Source organism: Takifugu flavidus, chromosome 5, assembly GCF_003711565.1.
Source record: "Takifugu flavidus isolate HTHZ2018 chromosome 5, ASM371156v2, whole genome shotgun sequence".
Lineage (NCBI taxonomy): Eukaryota > Metazoa > Chordata > Actinopteri > Tetraodontiformes > Tetraodontidae > Takifugu > Takifugu flavidus.
Genome location: NC_079524.1, coordinates 6390876 through 6408640, shown reverse-complemented (window position 1 = coordinate 6408640; position 17765 = coordinate 6390876). Strand labels below are relative to the sequence as shown.

Sequence of the window (17765 nt, the reverse complement as noted above, 5' to 3'; positions counted from 1 at the left end):
TCCCGTTGTTGGTTACTCTGAGCCACAGATCAAAGGTCACGGTGTAATCTTAAAGGTTGCAATGGCGAATTAATACTCCTACAATGCAGCCATCTATTAAAGTTACTGTGTCTGTCTGGAAGTCACTGGCCGAGCTCATTGACGTTGATTAGGGCGCCACCCAGAGGCCTAAAGGTGCCACTGTTACTATATACATTTTATACTGTATTTAAGGGGTCGTGCCACTGTACGTCAGCTCTCTCTGTGTTTCATCTTCCCAACAAAAGCACACAAAATTCAGACATCGGATGTAATAAGCAACGCCTGATTTCGTCCAATTTAATTCAAAACCCTATCCGTATGCCCTGAGTTCATCTTCACCTGATTAAAATTGTGATGCTTATGCTGATTTTTCCTGATATTAGTTGAACTGTTCTCACTGGTTATCATAAAGAATCAACTGTCTGTCCTCTTTTCTCACACCAACTGTCTTTCTGTCCTCTCATTACATCTAAATATCCCCTTGAGCTCCTGCCTGGCAGTTCCTTCTACTGTTATAGTCACTCTGACCTCTGAGGCCACTACAATATTATTTTACACTTCATATTGGGTGTATATTATACATAGAAACCAGAACATTAGGGTTTTAACTGAAATTAACTTTCAAAATGTATTAAATCACTTTTGTGACAACTCTTTTTTATCTAGAGGGCCTTTTTAAATGTGCCACTGCGCCCCCGTTTGGTCATCTGTGCACATGACACCTATTTTCCTTTCCTTCCAGTTCGCACCGAGGTCGCGTATTGTGAGGATTGGGAATGTTTTTAGTGATTTGAGTGCATATGCTGCTTTATTCATGCACGGAACAGTCTATCAAATGAAGTGAAATCCCCAAAACCTGTGACTGAGTTTGAATCTTTATTTAAAACACACCTTTTACGTGTGTAAAGCGTAAAAGTGTAAAGCACCTCGGTTCTAAATGAGCTATACAGGTTTTTTCCTACTGACTGACTTTCTTTTTAACATCTGGCACATCATTTTTGTATCAATTTTTGTAGGTTTGTTATTTCACAAGTGACTCCGACAAGTTTCACTATGTGATAGAAAATGAATGCGCGCGCTCTGCTCTAAAAAATAAATATGTGGAAATAAGTAATTACAGGGTTGACACCCAGAAGTGGGTGGACATAGATGTGACGTAAGCAGGATCATATGAGGAGAACCGTCCTGCCGAAGTCGTCACACCCTACGACACAGCGATTTCTGCCCTTGACGATCAATAATCTTCAAAAGGTAAAGCGCAACTTCTTGCAAACGTGCGTGTGATATTTTAAACTCGGCTGCATGTTGATCTTGAAACGAAGAGAAACTTTTTGTTAGTTGTCTGTCCGCTGCGCTCGCCATTCCTGCACTTTGTGACAACCCCCGACGGCCTCTTGGTGCTGTGCGTCACTTCTGCACACGCGTGTGAACACATGCGCTTCAACCCGGGACAAGTGGACCCACATGGAACTGCGGAAGCCTTTCTTGCAGCGAGAGTCCAGAACTCCAGTTGCCCCGGATTGAAGCGCTTCTCTAGCCTGAGCTGGAAAGTTGCAAAGCACCATCAGCCAGCTCATATCAGCATGTTTTGTCAGGCATGCGTGTGGCGGTCATTGGAGCCGGGGTCATCGGCCTGTCGACGGCTCAGAGCATCTATGAGAAGCACCACTCGGCCGTCCGCCCGCTGACCATCGAGGTCTACGCAGACTGTTTCACGCCACTGACCACCAGTGATGGAGCTGCTGGCTTCTGGCAGCCGTATCTCTATGACAAGGGGAACGTGCAGGAAACGTAAGCACCCTCTGAGTAAACTTCTGTCACCTTTGCAGTCAGAGGACCCACACACACCCACATTAACCCTCTGATTGTATCATCTTGCAGGAAATGGTGCAAAGACACCTTCGACTACCTGCTGAGTCACCTCAGCTCACCAGAGTCGGTGAAAATGGGCATATTTCTGCAGTCTGGTTACAACCTGCTGACTGAACCTGGTCCAGTAAGCAACGCTTTGTTCTCTAGTTATGTATCTGACCTCGGCAGATAAGACCTGAGCTTCTATTTTTACAACCGAGCACAAATATGCAGTTAAACTGCAACCACGGTGCACGAAGTTCAGCTTTACTCAGCTGCACAAACATAACTGGTGATGGTTGGCCAACAGTGACAGAAGAGGGGCCTCTCCGAGAGGGGTTCCCAGGGGTGGTGGTGGTTGGGGTGGGGGGGTGTCGCAGCCACAAATGACTTCCTGTGGTTTGCTTTGAATGGCAGGAGCCCTCATTCAAAGACAGTGTCCTGGGCTTCAGGCAGCTCACGGAGCGGGAGCTGCAGATGTTCCCCGGATACTCGTAAGTAGAAGATGTGGAGGAGCGTAAAGCTGGAGCCTCCTCTCTGCAGGAGCCAGGGCATCGTCAGCAAAAAACAAATCAGTGACCTTCTGTCGTCTGCAGCTACGGGTGGTTCAACACAGCTCTCATGGTGGAAGGCAAGACTTATTTACCTTGGCTGATGAACTGGTGAGTGGCACAGATTGAGAATAGATTACATTTGTGATGGTTAAACCTCTGTGTTGAGATCACTATGTACGCAGGCTGCACTGATAAATGTGATTGTAAAACAACAGTCGTTCAGGTAACCGGTCTTTATATTGCCTATTGGCAACTTGGCAAAGGTCATAAAGTCTGTGTCTGTCACGTAACATGTTTTTTAAAAAAGTATTATTATTTATTTCAGGTTGCAAGAGAGGGGAGTGAAATTCTACCAGAGGAAAATAGAATCTTTCCGAGAGGTCAGCCAAAAGCCGCTGCGACCGTTTACAATCACATCTTTATTTTCCGATTGTGGATTTGAAACTCGGGGGTGTCGCACGTCTGCGTCTTTAGCTGGCAGAAAGCGGCGTGGATGTGATCGTCAACTGCACGGGGATGAGAGCGGGAGACCTGCAGCCAGACCCTGAACTCAAACCAGGACGTGGTCAGATAATAAAGGTGAGACGTTTACAGCGATGGCCTTGCTGCTCCTGTAACACCTCATAGAGGTGTGTGTGTGTGTGTGTGTGTGTGTCAGTGATGATAAAGCTTGACTTGATTAGCATTTAAAGTAGCCATAAAAAGTTTCCACCATCGGCAACGTGATTTAGTAGAACGTCATTATTTGTCTTTATTGTCAGGTGAACGCTCCTTGGCTCAAGCATTGGATTTTGACCCATGATGAAGGAAAGGGGGTCTACAATAGCCCGTACATCATTCCAGGGTAGGGCAGATATCCACCCTGCTTGGCAGATGGATGACTGTAGCGTCCGTAATGAATGATTGGAGCTGTGATGCGTTTGGAGAACATGACTAATTCTTTATTCCACATCAGTATCACTACAACAGTCATATAACCAGTTAATATTTCCAGTGTTGTCTTGTATGTGTCTACAGAAGCACCCAGGTGACCGTCGGTGGTGTTTTCCAGATTGGAAACTGGAATGAACACAACACTTCCGTAGATCATAAGGAAATCTGGAAAAATGCCTGTCAGCTTGAACCGAGTCTAAAGGTCAGTGACTACTCTGCCTGTGGTTGTGTTTTATATGGTCCCTTTTTTGCCATCTTACGCCAAAGATGGAAGATTGAGGATGATTTTTGTTGTTGTTTTAGCATGCCACTATCCTCGGGGATTGGACCGGCCTCAGACCTTATCGCAGCAAAGTCAGACTGGAGAGGGAGACCATCGACTGTGGTCCAACCACAGTGGAGGTGTGTTCACAAATACATATGTGAGGTGTTAACAGGAAAAGGCAGGTAAACACAACCTGTGGTCTTTAATGATGCTCTGAAACGCCTGGCTTTCGTTTAGGTTATACACAACTACGGTCACGGAGGTTTTGGGCTGACCATCCACAGAGGCTGCGCCCAGGAAGCAGCCAGGATCTTCGGCCAGATCGTCCAACATAAAGGCAAAGGCCTCAAAGCTCGCTTGTAAATGTTAGCTGGAACATTTGAAGAACAGCAGTCACCGACCTTCAGCATCATTTGCGTCCAACTAACTCAAACAACACAACTAAATTTTCTCCTTTTGAAATATATTTTACTTTGATATTATGCACATTTTCATCCAGTGTGTTGTCAAGAATCTGCGCGCACAACCTGCCTTAGTTCATTTCTTTGACAGAAGGTGATGTGCACGTGTAGACGAAGGTGGCTTGGATGATTATATGTTAAAGTAATCTTTTATTCATCATTTTTCCTCATCAGGGAAGAACTGTAGAAATGAAGAAATGCACTAATTTTCCATTGACACACCACTTTTTCTTCAACATTCGTGTTGAAATGTGACAAATACTGACTTCTCATGGATTAAAGAACATTTTAACAGATAAATATACAGTGGAATTCTCATATGTATGGTCCCTTTTGGAGTTTTGTGACTCAGAGTGCACTGTTGCCATCACCTGCATGGAAGAAGCGATTGTTCTTCATTAAAACCTGTACACTTGTTTTCTAGCAGTGTACACTTCCATGAAATCGAGGTTGCAAGTTTAGTGTTTATTAACAGGCAATGCGAGGGCACTAAATAATACTCTTTCTCTTCCCAAGCTGCAGCGTTTTAGTAGTAGTGCTGAGAATCTCCTAGCCTAAAGATTGCTTCAGACAAGGAGGAAGGTTTATTTAATATTGAGTTTCCCTCTGTTGCGTCATCCACCAGCTATTTTATCAGGCTTGCCCTGGTGACTTTTGCCCCTCTGGTTGTCACCCTGTGTGCAGTTATACACTGGCAAAATGGCGACAGCGGTGGTAGCAGATAACTATAGCAATAATATGTAAAACAGTGCTGCCTGGCTCTTTGGGAGCCCCTGTGGTGCACAAACTCTTATGATGGGACAGGAGATGGGCACAGGAAACCAGTCTGGCTGTTCTTGGTCTTGTTTTTTTCCCCTTGTTGTGGTCAGCCGTTAGGAAAATTCCAGCTGAGGTCAGCCCTGCGACCCAGAGGAGGAATGGGGGCTCCTCACTGAGCCGCGGGACGGGGCGCGGCCCACCATTTCCTGGCCCCACTCGCGCTGGCTGGACTCCTGCAGGCCCGGCCTGTCGTCTCAATGGGCAGCGCGCAGGAGGCGACGGCGGCGAAGAGGCAGCAGCAGCAGTACACAGACAGAGCCAGGTACACGGAGGATTCCAGCATCACCTTCAAGGCAAGGCCAGCCCATAAACAACCACATCTCTTGCCTTGTACCGGGTTTAGGCTCAACAGGTGTAGCCGCCCTTACCTGTGCAACGAAAGGTGTGATAAGGGCCCCCACTCTGGCCATTCCGCTGCTTGTTCCCAAACCCAAAGCCCTGGTCGCCGTTGGATACACCTGTAGAGATTTGGATAAAAGCGATGGGCTCCAGGATTTGAACTGACACCTGTAACTGGATGCCTCACCTCTGGAGTGTAAACGTAGGCGGCCTGAAATCCTCCTGCGATGAAAGCTCTGGCGATGAATATCAACACGGTCATGGAGGCCCTGCAGCAGAGATAAAGTCGTGATGCTGGATGGTTCTCCGCTTTCGATTCTGGCCGGCTGTTATGAATCTTACCGGCCAACGCAACCGTAGAGCGGAATGATGCACATGGAGAAGATGAAGAAACACAAGGCCATGGTCTTCCTCCTTCCCAGGCGATCGATTGCCCACAATGTCACCAGTAGGCCTGGGTAACAACGAATGAAATGTGACAGATTACAGATTAATTAAGGTTCGTCTTACACATTAAACTTGTACATGCCTGGAAATTCAGATAAAGTGGTCCACAGCAGGTCCTTGTAGTCATCCGAGTTCAGATATTTACACTCCAGGCTGCATCGGAGCTCCTTCTTATTACCTTTGGACACTAGGGGGGGTGAAAGAAAACAATATGTGATAAATCTCACCCTAACCTGGGCATGTTTTGTCACAAAACTCTTTGATATATTAGCACGTTCCTGCTCGCATAATAAGAAAATGATGTAGAGGAATAAATACAGAATAAATGATCCAATATATATAGATATGACATATGAGGTAGCAAAGCTGTAATAAATGTTAATGATCTTCAATTGCCCTTATTTCCTCAACTCACTTCCACATGCACCTCCCTCCTGAAACAGCTCAGTAGTGAGAAGCACCAGTCCATAGTACGAGAAGGCGTTTGCAAACCTGATGAGACAGGAACCAAAGCCGCGTCAAACAACAACAAAGCCCAGATTTAACGTCCGAGCCCATCAAGCAAGCGTCAAGATCCAGGATGTGAGGTCCATGCTACTGTTGCTGACTTCACCTACCAAATAAACCACAGCAGGACTGTAGTCCAGCGGAAGTGTGATGAAAACAGGTCCTGAATCTTCCCACGATCCTCCTAATGAGAGAAATAATCCCACATTTCAAGAAAGGCGCACACATATTAGATAACATGTCAGCCTAAATGTCTCTTACCTGTCTGGCAACTACGAGTTTTCCGAGTGGCATGGGTGCTCCGTTCTCTGTTGCAATGCGCTTCAGCGTGGCCAGAGCCTTTTCCTGGTTCCCTGTCAGCACGTCGTATCGAGCGCTCTCCGGTAGCCACTGCAGCCACGCACATGACGTCCACGCACGTTTAGAAAGCCGTCACGTGTTATACAAACCCTGACACGATCGGCACGGTCAAACTCACAAAACACAGGATGGCGAAGATGAAGAGTGGGATGGTAGAAAGGCCGAGCAGCCACCGCCAGCCCAGAGTGGGCATCACCAGGATGGCTAAGAGGACCTCAAATACAGTTCCCACAGCCCAAAATATCTAAAAAAAAAAAAGTAAATATATATATCAAACACTTTTTAAAAGCATTTCACTATGCTACATAGCATTAAGGTTAATCCATACCTCAATCAGCAAGATGCACGTGGCTCTGGACTTCATGGGCAGAAATTCTGCATACAGCGTCACCCTAACACACAAAGCAATTTCACAATTAGGCCTAAACCCAATTCCCCTTTTGGTACCACTATGATCTCAGTTCAGTTTGGTATGGCACTTAATTATTGAAAATAACAAATGAAATAACAGAGTAACACTCACGACTGCGGAGCCCCTCCAATACCAAAGCCCACCAGAGCACGTAGGACGAGGATCCATCCATAAATAGGTGCAAATGCACTCATCAGCCCGTAGAACATAGTCCACAGCACGCTCAACTTGAGGCCCTGTGTGTGCAGATACATGAAAGTATAAGAGGTCTTGTACATGCTTATTTAGTTCAGGTTGTTATGGCTCCTTATTTCATGGACAGAAGTTTGACTTGCTGTAAATATGATATTACTGGGGAAGAATCAGTGATTTACAAGAATGGAAAAACACAAGAACCTCATAGTTAAATTGAGCCACCCTGCTCTTCCTGCCTGCAAGTTAGTGGGTTTAGTTTGAGGAACGTGATACACAACACACCCCTGCAAGACAGGTGATCATGTGATCACTCCTGAAGGGCCCAATCATCAATCATTTTACTGCAGTGAGAATCACTCAATCGGTACTTCAGCCAGTCCAAAAAGAACAAAATGAACTGCAATGGAGGCAAAGTTGTAAACTTACTGTCTTTCGGCCATATCTATCAGATATGTTTCCCCAAAGAGAAGAGCTGATCATCATCCCGATAAACACAGCCTGTAGCGATTAAGAAAGAGGAACGATAACGACAGATTTGTTACGGGCGTACACCTTTGTGAGCCTTTGTGAGCAGACGTTAGAGAACCATTACCGATGTGAGCAGTGCCACCTCCAGGCTGAGGAGTCTCCATTCGCAGTGGAGCTGTGGAGCTAAAATGCTGAGGATCATCATCTCCATGGCATCGGCCATCTGCACAGACAAAACACGCAAGTCACATGATAAAAAATGTTTGATGCAGCGTTTGGAGTGGTTAGAAGCTCACCCAGGAGAGACCAGTGAGGATGGAGAGCTTCCATTGGAAAGTCCCAAAACCTATGGCCTCTACAGCATCTTCCACCATAAATGTGTCTGAAACAATGAGCCATATGGAAATATCTCAGTTCCATTAATCCTCCCATGGTCTCACAGCACTAAAGGGGATACATTTGAATGTGTTTCTGGAGAGTATTTTGTGATTCAGCCCATTTTGACTGCAGGATTAGCTCTGACTTGGATTGTTTACTTCTGAATTATTTGCGTGATTTTATAGCAGTATCAAGGAAACGGAAATGGCGTGTGTAAGAAACGGCTCAAGCCAGACCGTACCATCGGTTGGATTTGCAAACTCTCGAGGAACTGGAGCTCCATCTGCAAGTGGAGCAGACTCCAGATCAGTCTGCTCTGCAGTCTGGACGACCTGCTCTCTATTTTCACCTTCATCCTCGGAGCGCGTGCTTTCACCGGTACGGCGAAAACGGATGATCCTGAAAAGCAACAACAGAAAAGATGTTTAATAGAGTGGAGGTCAACATTTGTAAGACACATTTCAGACAATTACTGCACAAAGGAGAAATGAGCCAGCGACTGAGGCCTTTTCTGGATAAAATTTGGTGATTTAGTGGTGATATAATTTAGGTGACCCACACGACGGGTTTGCAAGTGTGTGTATAACCTAAAGGGGTTCATGACTCGACAGATGGACGACACAATTATCCACATGCAGATAATAGCGGGTTCACTGGGGATGAAACCACTGTTGGAGACTGCAGAGACAGACAGTGATGTTTTAATCACTGTAATTACATAACACAGCCATTTGCAGAGGTAATTATCAGTAGACCAGTACAGGAGCCTTTCCAACAATAAGCAATGCGCACATTATATGCGTATAAGTTCTTGCACATTATATTCTAATAAATAATTGTCAGATTAGTTCATTTATATAACTCAACTGTTCCTCATGGCGCCCAGGCTAGGACTGCACCTCTTTAGCTTAATGCTATTTGAAGGTTTAAGGAGAGTAAATCAGGTTAGGTATCCAGCAATGACAGTGAGGACAAATAAATGAGAAAGTATCTCAAAACCAACATCAAATTGCACGGAAATGAAATAAAGAGGAATAACATAAAATCATAGCAAACCCTTCCCCTCTAGAACATGGCTACCATTGTAAACAAACTGGCGTGGCTAAACATGCTACGTTCCCTGTTGTTTTTCTTTCTTTCACTCTCCTTATTTGAGGAACATTTTTCTGTGATGTAACCGGCCAAATAGCCTACATGATAATGATGCTTTTAATGGAAGATGGGGATAAATGAGGTCCGGCGAGCTACTCAAACAAACATGAAGCTGACAGAGAGCGACGCGTCGGCCGAGCACGACGTCTGTCGCCGACGCAAATCTGCGAGATAAAGGCAGAAGGCGTTGGTTGGCAGACTGCAGTCTACTCACGGCAGCTGTCTCAGTTGGAACAGATCATCGTCCATTTTGGTGTTTATTGACAGACGCTGCGTTTGGCTTCATCGCTGTTCACTTCATGACGAGGGCGATCTCAGCACCGCGGACAGCGACTTGCTCCGGCAGCCAATCAGGAGCCTCCGTCGACGATTCCCACGAGGACACAACGCTCCATCACCGTGACCCGGCCAGGGCCCCACATGAGGGTGGAGAAGGGGGGCCCCTGATAATATACACCCACCCCCCCACCACCACCACCACCATGAAGGAGCACGACAATTTTAACTGATTTTCTCTTTATTTCTCCTCTATTTTATGTTTACAAATAAACGTGTTTGTACAATTAAAGATGTATTTGTAATACATGAATAAATATCTGCAAATGTCAAAAGAAAACACGAGGATATAGTACCAGAAAGCCAACTTTAATTTAACCACAATTTTAACAAAATAAAAATCAACAAGAAAACCCACACAGCGTTTGTTTGTTTGTATGTATGTGTGTATATATGTGTGTGTGTGGGGGGGGGTATGTATAAGGTAATTTAAGATTAAAGCCCCTTGGCTTCAATTTCATTAAAATAAGTTCATAACTTTTCGAGTTAGCGCCCTAACGGGAAAACGAGAATCCCATAAGCGTATCCTTTGGAAGGTAATAAAAATAAATTAAAACATTCAGATTTTTTTTAAAAATAATAAATGAGATAACTAATTCGTAATAAGCGAGTTTCACACAGCTCGACGGACTGTAAACTGTGAGCACAAGTGTACGCTGATCCATGAATCCGGTCTGAAACATGAGCGACATTTTACGTTCCGCAATGAGAGACGGATAATGTGGTGCCAACCACAGAGCTCCGATAAGCTTATTGCGGAGTTCCTTGGCAGTGGACCTATAGTCGGGTAAATCTTCACTCTGGCATACTTTTAAAGCCTATAATCAGCCATCTAGGGCAAACGTAACGGGGCTACGACGTCTAGTTCTGCTTATAAGTGTAACGGAGACCAGAGGACAAACAAATATCGAGTCTGGCTTATCATTAGACCTTCAAACGCCGTAAAGTGATACCCGAAGCAGTGATAACGTTCAGTTGTTTTTGGAAACGTCGGACGATTCAGTTAGGTATTCGCTAAGGGCAATTATTTTGTCGGTTGTTAAGTTAGCCGAAACGCTAACGGTGGTCTTTCCACCGTATGCTAATGGTAATGTCACACATTTGCACATACGTGTATAAGTAACAGAATTAACAAAAGAGCTGGCATGTTCCTTTCCCATGCTGTTGCACCAGCAGGCGAGACTGGTTTGGAAGAGGTATGTACGGTGAGGTTAAAGGTTATTTCGCGCTTGAAATGTTTTTATGGCCATATTGCTTTCAGGTAGCATTATATTGCCAAATATCCTAGCAGACACGTACACTAATATTCTCGTTACAATACAATGCGCATTATATCTTAAACAGAATTTTGTCTTCACAGAAACAAGATGTCTGGAAACTGGAGCGTCATTGGTGGAATAGCCGCTGCAATTGCAGCTGGAGTTTACGTTTTGTGGGGCCCAGTTACTGAAAGAAAGAAGAAAAAAAGAGGTAGGACCCACTATGGCAAATCAAGGTTATAATAATGACACTGGTTGTAGATTAAAGTGCAATAACCTGTCTTTTTTAGGAATGGTTCCTGGTCTGTTGAATTTAGGGAACACCTGCTTCCTGAACTCTTTGCTTCAGGGTTTAGCAGCATGTCCGTCTTTCATTTGCTGGCTGGAGAAAGTTTTAGATTCACCCATGAATAAGACATGCAAAGAGAACCAGCTGTCCGCTACTCTGCTACAGCTTCTAAAAGGTAAAACCAGATGAGGGAAAAAAGTTGTGAGACTTTTTTTTTTTCTTTTTCTCCTGCTGATACGATATGTTTCGACCCTCGCAGCTCTGTCGAATGCCGAGCCTGGAGAGGAGGATTTGCTGGATGCTGGATGCCTCCTGGATATCCTCAGGCTGTATCGGTGGCACATCAGCTCGTCTGAAGAACAGGTCATTCAATCATGCATTTCAATGATGGTTTCTATATTATTCAAGTTGATTGATTCATGTATTAACTAGCGACTGTGTTGCATCATCTCTCAGGATGCGCATGAACTCTTTCATGTCCTTACATCTTCGCTGGAGGAGGAGCGGGAGCGCCTACCTAAAGTCCCTCACTTTTTTGATATGCAGTCTCTAGAAGTAAGTTGTTGCACTTTGAAAGCACGGAAATAGCCCTTATATGCTTCTTTAGTATTATCCAGAGTTCAGATAATTTTAGGCATTTTATGTTTTATTCCAGACTCCTCCAGTTCAAGAGAAAACACTGACCTGCATAAGTCGCGGTAAGTACAATAAAAAGGTTATTGCACTTGCGGTATCTAGCAAGTAAGACATATTTCACCTGTGATGTCTTTTTTGTTTGTTTTGCAGCACCTCTTCATCCAATACCGAATCCATGGAAGTTTCAGCATCCTTTTCATGGTCGATTAACAAGCAACATGCTGTGCAAGCGCTGTGGACAACAGGTAAGTTTGATCAGTTTACCTGCAAAGCAGAAAGTGCGTTTTTTCTGGTCAGGGTAGGAGCACAGCCCGGGTAATTGTCAAGAATTCCTCTCTGTTTTTTTTAGAGTCCAGTACGATATGACTCATTTGAAAGTCTGTCCCTGTCCATTCCCTTGCCTCAGTGGGTAAGTCAAAAAGACCGACAAACAGGAACAATACAATATGTAAGTGTTTCTGCTTATCTGTCCACAAGCTCACGTGGTGATTTTTCTCAGGGTCGACCTGTGTCTTTAGATCACTGTCTCCAGCATTTCATTTCTTCAGAAACTATTAAGGAAGTGGACTGTGACAACTGCACAAAGGTATTACCTACATGAATTACATTCAAACAGGAAGATTCTCTTTAAGGTATGCATAGAATGATAAATGATCCCAGAAATATGTGTGATGAGTTTGTGCCTGATTTAATCGTCCTCAGCTACATCAGGAGACAACTGTAAATGAGACGTCTCCAGGAAACCAGAGGTCAACATTTGTTAAGCAGCTAAAGCTGGGAAAGGTAGCTTTGCCTCACTACCAGCCCAGGATGTTAAAGGCACGGTTAAAGTACTGCAGTCATATTCTCTCTCTCCTTTAGCTCCCTCAGTGTCTTTGCATCCATTTACAAAGACTGACATGGTCCAGTGAAGGAACCCTGAAAAGACAGGAGCATGTGCAGTTCACAGAGTACCTGTCAATGGACCGCTACAAACACAATTCCACGCAGAGGAGGATCAAGCATGCCCTGAACCCTGCTCAGACTGAAAATTCAGGCAATTCTGCAGGGATACCAACCATCAATGACACTGGTGTGTTGGAATTATCAAATCTGAGCATGATGCGGCTCCCAGTTCTTACTGTAAAGTATGTGTTTCATGCTAACATGTATTAGCTGTGTTCTGTTTTGCAGGTGACCATCAAAACAACAACAAATCCTTTTCTAATGGCACCTGCTCATCAGTATTCTTTCCCTCTCCCACTCTGAACCCACAGCTCAGCCTCGCCTATGACTACAGGTATGATACATGCTTTATATGTCCGATAACCAGGAGGAAGGTGAGGGAGGGTGTAGTTATGCATGTGGACAAAATACAGACCAGAACAGGGAAAATTGTCTGAGGGCTTTTATTTTGACCCACACTTGAAAATAAAGAGAGATTATTCTCTTCTATTGCTGTCTTTGTTTCTTGCAGCCCTTCACAGTATCTGTTCCAGCTCACAGCCGTGCTGGTTCACCACGGCGACATGCACTCAGGACATTTCGTCACGTACCGCCGTAGCCCTTCCCCGCCTCACCTCGCCTTCAGTTCTCAGTGGCTTTGGGTGTCGGACGACTCGGTGCGAAAAGCCAGCCTGCACGAGGTCCTGTCTTCCAACGCTTACATGCTTTTCTACGAGCGGGTGCAAAGACTGAACCTGGTTTTGCACACAGAAGAATAATCAGCAGCTCTGGGGTTCACGTGGTTCCCAGCGACTGTGATACTCACTCTGCAGAATCAGTGCAGATGATGGCGAAACGAAAGTCACTTTTTCATTTTGGGTCCAGGAGGAGGAGGAGGATCCAAATCCCAAGGAATATGGACTAGCAAGATTTTCTTCGTGGTTTGGAACATGTGACCTGCTTTTATTCAGCAAACATTTTGACATCTGAGACATAACGGAGGAACGGCTGAACATAGAGGACGTTTGATCGTGACGCTTCTTTCAGTTCTCTGGACCACAGGGTGTTCCTGGTTTTTGTCTAGTGTTTTAAAGGTTGTTACATATCATGAAAAGTGTGTGAAGTTGAATTTTCCAGAATTGGTTCTACTTGCTCCATTACAGCATTCCTGGGAGTTTATGTCATCTTATTTGGATGTAATTCTCACACTTAAATTATTCAAAAGCCGTTGGATTCAGAATTTTTCTATATTTCTATGAATCCCCACAGTGGTGGAGGTCAAAGTGCCATGTGTAACTCATGAAGCAATGATGTCATAAAGGCACTGATGGCAGGCTGAGTAAGTTCACGTCACCCGGATGAACTGGCTGCTCCTTCAGTAAAGCAACGGTATCCCTGCTGGACTTTGGGAAGGTTATTCTCCATATTTCTGTTGCTGAGAACTGCCATTTGGCTCCTATCAAAGCATCTAAAGTTTTGCCTGCTCCAGAACTCCTTAATATTGCAATTTGCACTAATGTATAGTTGTGAGATTTTGTGTGTTTGCGAGCTGTAAAATTGATTGTTTTCAGGTATTAAAAGTGTAATTAAATGAGTCATGTCAGAGCAGACTACTCTTGAACGCTGCACCAAGCTTTCAGTCTAAGGCTCTTAGTTTTTTATTCTTACACTTCTGGTCAAATCTTCCTCTTTAGGCCTTTGTTTTGCTCATTTCTTCCTCTGAATGCGTCTAAATGTGAGGTTTATACGGGGCAGGGAAATCTTCTTGCGAACAGGGAGGCTGTGGTACCAGAACGTGTTGGTGGGGGGGTTCATGAGCAGGAGGCTTCCGTGAGCCAGCTCCAGCTTCACAGGCTCGATCTGTCGCCGGATCGTTTTCCCCCGAGCATCTCTGTGCCGGAAGACAAAATCACGCGCTGCCCCTAAGGAGACGGAGGCGATGGGACAGAGGGGGTCCAGCTCTTTTTCGTCATCGCGATGCTCACCCATGTGATCCAGACCGTCTTTGTACCTGGTGGAGAAGGAAAAAGAAACGCATTCAGCAGGGAGACCGTTCCCAAAATTTACATTCATTTCTCACCTGTTGACCAGAACAAAGTTGAACATTTGTCCCGTGGTGGTCGTGACAGCATCCCGAATGTATTCCAGTGTTGGAGTCCACGGAGAGGCCATCCGTCTGATCCCAGAATATGTGTAGGTTAGGCCTGCATCTCCATACGTGGCCTGTTTTCTGGGTATGTTGTAAACCTTTCCAAACACTTGAACTGTTGCTTCCTCCCCTGGGACAGACAGAGGAACAATCATTAACAGTCTCTTTTCCAGTGAGAACTTTAGAAAAACAAGGATTTTGTACCTGTTGAATACACCAACTCCTCCTCTAACTTATGAAACAGGTGATCTGCTTCGTCTTTGGAGAACAACTGAGCATAATCACAGTCTAATCCCTCCGCCTCTATTTTCTGCCAGGGAACAGGATTTGCAAACTCTGCTGGAATGTCTTCTTCCTCCTTCATTCTGCCATCTTTCTCTAGTTTGATTTTCTTCTGTGGACTTCTTTCAGTGTTGATTGAGGATCCTTTATGCTGGTGATGAAACGTCTCCATGGTGCCCTGTTTAATGTATGAGTCTCCTGTTGAATGGATACTGCAATGATTTAGAAAATTGACAAGCAATTTCCAGTGTAAATAGTGACTAAGTTACAACATTGTAACTAATATTTGAATTTTGTTTTATAAAATGTTCATTAAAACCAATGCATGGACTAAAACAGCCAAATTGTCTGACTTTGCTATCTCTTTTGAAAGCAAAACACAACTCTTAGTTCTTCGACATAATGACTGTCTCTTAAACGAATATCTAGGCTTTTGTTTCTTTTCCCTTCTGAACACCGCGTTTCAGCCAACACAACGAACAATGCGCAGCAGTTTATCTTGAACGTCCCTCACTACGTCATCAAAACTATCTTGGCGGGAAACTCTCGATAGTAGTGCGGCAGTTGTGCAGAGGGTCTCGCTGCGGTTTGCAAACGGATAGGATAAATTCAATTATTCACTAACCTGCAGAGACATACAGCCAAGCTGTTACTAAACAGGATGATTGGTCAGAAAACCATCAACTCGTTTTTTAGTCCTGTTTCTAAAAAGAGAATTTGTAAGGATTTAAGCGAAACCGAAGAGGATGCAAAAGACCACGTGAGTTTACCAACGCATGTTTAGCTTCTCATTTGACTTGGCGTTAGTCACACAACTGATTGATATTAGGAAAAGCAAAAATTAATCATGATTAAAGACCTTAATTATTGCGGCAGGGCGGCAAATGATCATTTCCTGTGACGCGCCAAGCTGCGTTCACAAACACTTGGTGTTTCGGGCTGTTCTGTCTGCCGTCGCGCCAGGCAAGAATGTTTGCACCTCCGAGTCAGCGGTGTCTCCTTATGTTTTCAACCTCAGTTACTCGCGTCTTACCGGCTTTATGTTTCGCACAATATACTAAGATCATTCAGAAGAAGCGGAAGTCCCCGGAGCCAGAGCCAGCCAGCCCGCCAGCTGCTCCTCTGTCCTCGGAGCAACTGGAGCGAATCGCACGCAACAAGAGAGCCGCGCTGGAGAGGCTCACTTCCGCCCAGATACCAGCAGGAATCGGAGAGGGCTGGAGAGACAAGCTGTTAGCCGAGTTTGGAAAACCATATTTTAAACAAGTGAGGGATGTCGCACCTCCCGACCTGAAGTTAATTTGCCCGTTTTTAACAACTTGATGTCTGCCACAGCTGACGACATTCGTTGCTGAGGAGAGGAAGCGTCGCACTGTTTACCCGCCTGCAGATCAGGTGTTCACTTGGACTCAGATGTGTGACATCAGAGATGTAAGTTTAACAGCTGAAAAACCACAGAACACACACACTGCTGCTGAAGTGAAGGAGCCATTTAAACCAAAATTCCTACTAAACACTTTGCTCTAATCAACTATCAAAGAAACAGATGCATCATCTTTATGCCATACTATTTAAAGATGGAATATTCATGGGTAATGCTAGAGAAAATAAGAGTTGAACCAACAAAGCCTTCGGGTTTAATTAGTTTTTGCTCCCAGTGGTTGATCCCTTTATTAAAGATGTCTCTATTTTTAGGTCAAAGTGGTGATTCTGGGCCAGGACCCGTATCATGGTCCTAACCAAGCGCATGGTTTGTGTTTTAGCGTGAAGAGACCTGTGCCACCTCCACCCAGGTGAACAAACCTTCCCAGTTTCCCCATATAAAACTGTTTTAGAATTTGATGAAAATGTTGCATCTGTTCTTAACTTCTAGTTTGGAGAACATGTACAAAGAGCTGGTCTCAGATATTCCGGGGTTCCAGCATCCGGGGCACGGAGACCTGACTGGCTGGGCCAAACAGGGTATTTCTGAGCACATGCTAATGTGTTGGCCTTTTAGAGCTGTAGGTCCTGAACAGACTCTCCATCTTGTGACTTTGCTCATCAGGTGTGTTGTTACTGAACGCTGTGTTGACCGTCAGAGCGCACAACGCCAACTCCCACAAAGACAAAGGCTGGGAGACGTTCACAGACGCTGTGGTGCAGTGGCTCAACACTAACCTGGATGGCGTGGTCTTCATGCTATGGGGCTCCTACGCTCAGAAGAAAGGAGCAGCTATAAACCGCGTCAGCGTCTACGCATTTCTGATTTAAAATGTGGAACCTTTTATTGTATTTGTGCATTTATGCTTGTTTTCTTTTCCTTGCAGAAGCGCCATCATGTCCTGCAGACGGTGCATCCTTCTCCGCTCTCAGCTCATCGAGGATTTTTTGGGTGCGCTCATTTTTCAAAGGCCAATGAGCTCCTAAAGAAATCTGGGAAGTCTCCTGTGGACTGGAAGGCACTTTAAGTGGTCCTGCACATTTCCTGCAGATCACAGATAAGCTTTTTGTTTTTCTTTGTTAATAGAATGTGCCGAAAAAGCTTCATGCCAGTTAACACTATTTGTTCTTGTTGTACACTGAATTTCATACAACTGTACCCTTCTTGTTATCAGTGTTGTAGATATACTTTTTTACTTATTGTTTTTATAAAAATGCTGGTTCCATTAAAGCATTTTCAGAAAGTGTCTGTGTTTAAATGATGTTTTGTGACACATTCAGAGGTTTGTTTTTAAAAAAAATCTAA

At 44.6% G+C, this 17765-nt stretch overlaps 5 protein-coding genes across 20 annotated transcripts; 3 read left to right on the top strand and 2 right to left on the bottom strand.

Annotated features, from left to right (window-relative positions):
* The first annotated feature begins 127 nt into the window (after positions 1–127).
* LOC130525625 (D-amino-acid oxidase-like) lies at positions 128–4385 on the top strand. Of its 3 annotated transcripts, XM_057032636.1 has the most exons (11): positions 128–1272; positions 1617–1812; positions 1903–2017; positions 2290–2366; positions 2469–2534; positions 2752–2806; positions 2901–3005; positions 3188–3270; positions 3444–3561; positions 3663–3761; positions 3862–4385. In XM_057032636.1, the coding sequence occupies exons 2-11, from the start codon at positions 1619–1621 to the stop codon at positions 3985–3987; spliced, it is 1038 nt and encodes a 345-aa protein (XP_056888616.1). In that variant the 5' UTR covers positions 128–1272; positions 1617–1618; the 3' UTR covers positions 3988–4385. The 3 variants fall into 3 exon arrangements, with proteins under 3 accessions (XP_056888616.1, XP_056888614.1, XP_056888613.1); XM_057032634.1 differs by having other exon boundaries at positions 3444–3761; XM_057032633.1 differs by lacking the exon at positions 3862–4385 and having other exon boundaries at positions 3444–3810.
* On the bottom strand, positions 3342–9580 carry svopa (SV2 related protein a). The gene is given in 17 exon segments (XM_057032572.1): positions 3342–5088; positions 5091–5190; positions 5273–5362; positions 5431–5512; positions 5586–5697; positions 5773–5877; positions 6106–6182; positions 6308–6381; positions 6459–6587; positions 6676–6801; positions 6886–6949; positions 7081–7205; positions 7591–7662; positions 7757–7855; positions 7929–8014; positions 8252–8409; positions 9377–9580. Coding segments are annotated over 17 exon segments (1644 nt in total). The 5' UTR covers positions 9412–9580; the 3' UTR covers positions 3342–4978.
* Positions 9581–10131: 551 nt separating this feature from the next.
* On the top strand, positions 10132–14238 carry usp30 (ubiquitin specific peptidase 30). Of its 5 annotated transcripts, XM_057032593.1 has the most exons (14): positions 10222–10285; positions 10675–10703; positions 10859–10968; positions 11048–11221; positions 11306–11409; positions 11503–11601; positions 11702–11744; positions 11833–11927; positions 12032–12091; positions 12182–12268; positions 12385–12465; positions 12544–12754; positions 12838–12961; positions 13139–14238. In XM_057032593.1, exons 3-14 carry the CDS (start codon positions 10866–10868, stop codon positions 13383–13385), a joined length of 1428 nt encoding a protein of 475 aa, XP_056888573.1. In that variant the 5' UTR covers positions 10222–10285; positions 10675–10703; positions 10859–10865; the 3' UTR covers positions 13386–14238. The 5 variants fall into 5 exon arrangements, with proteins under 5 accessions (XP_056888568.1, XP_056888570.1, XP_056888572.1 ...); XM_057032588.1 differs by lacking the exon at positions 10675–10703 and having other exon boundaries at positions 10132–10285; XM_057032590.1 differs by lacking the exon at positions 10675–10703 and having other exon boundaries at positions 10133–10285; positions 12856–12961.
* Positions 13055–16424, bottom strand: alkbh2 (alkB homolog 2, alpha-ketoglutarate dependent dioxygenase). 10 transcript variants are annotated; one of them, XM_057032659.1, is made up of 5 exons: positions 16071–16205; positions 15663–15741; positions 14960–15235; positions 14687–14885; positions 13055–14617 (listed from the first exon to the last, which is right to left on the bottom strand). In XM_057032659.1, the coding sequence occupies exons 3-5, from the start codon at positions 15207–15209 to the stop codon at positions 14314–14316; spliced, it is 753 nt and encodes a 250-aa protein (XP_056888639.1). In that variant the 5' UTR covers positions 15210–15235; positions 15663–15741; positions 16071–16205; the 3' UTR covers positions 13055–14313. The 10 variants fall into 10 exon arrangements, with proteins under 10 accessions (XP_056888639.1, XP_056888635.1, XP_056888634.1 ...); XM_057032655.1 differs by having other exon boundaries at positions 14960–15215; XM_057032654.1 differs by having other exon boundaries at positions 14960–15215; positions 15897–16176.
* On the top strand, positions 15577–17706 carry unga (uracil DNA glycosylase a). The gene is made up of 7 exons (XM_057032646.1): positions 15577–15797; positions 16100–16303; positions 16373–16468; positions 16733–16830; positions 16911–16999; positions 17085–17263; positions 17347–17706. Exons 1-7 carry the CDS (start codon positions 15699–15701, stop codon positions 17485–17487), a joined length of 906 nt encoding a protein of 301 aa, XP_056888626.1. The 5' UTR covers positions 15577–15698; the 3' UTR covers positions 17488–17706.
* The last annotated feature ends 59 nt before the right edge of the window (positions 17707–17765 follow it).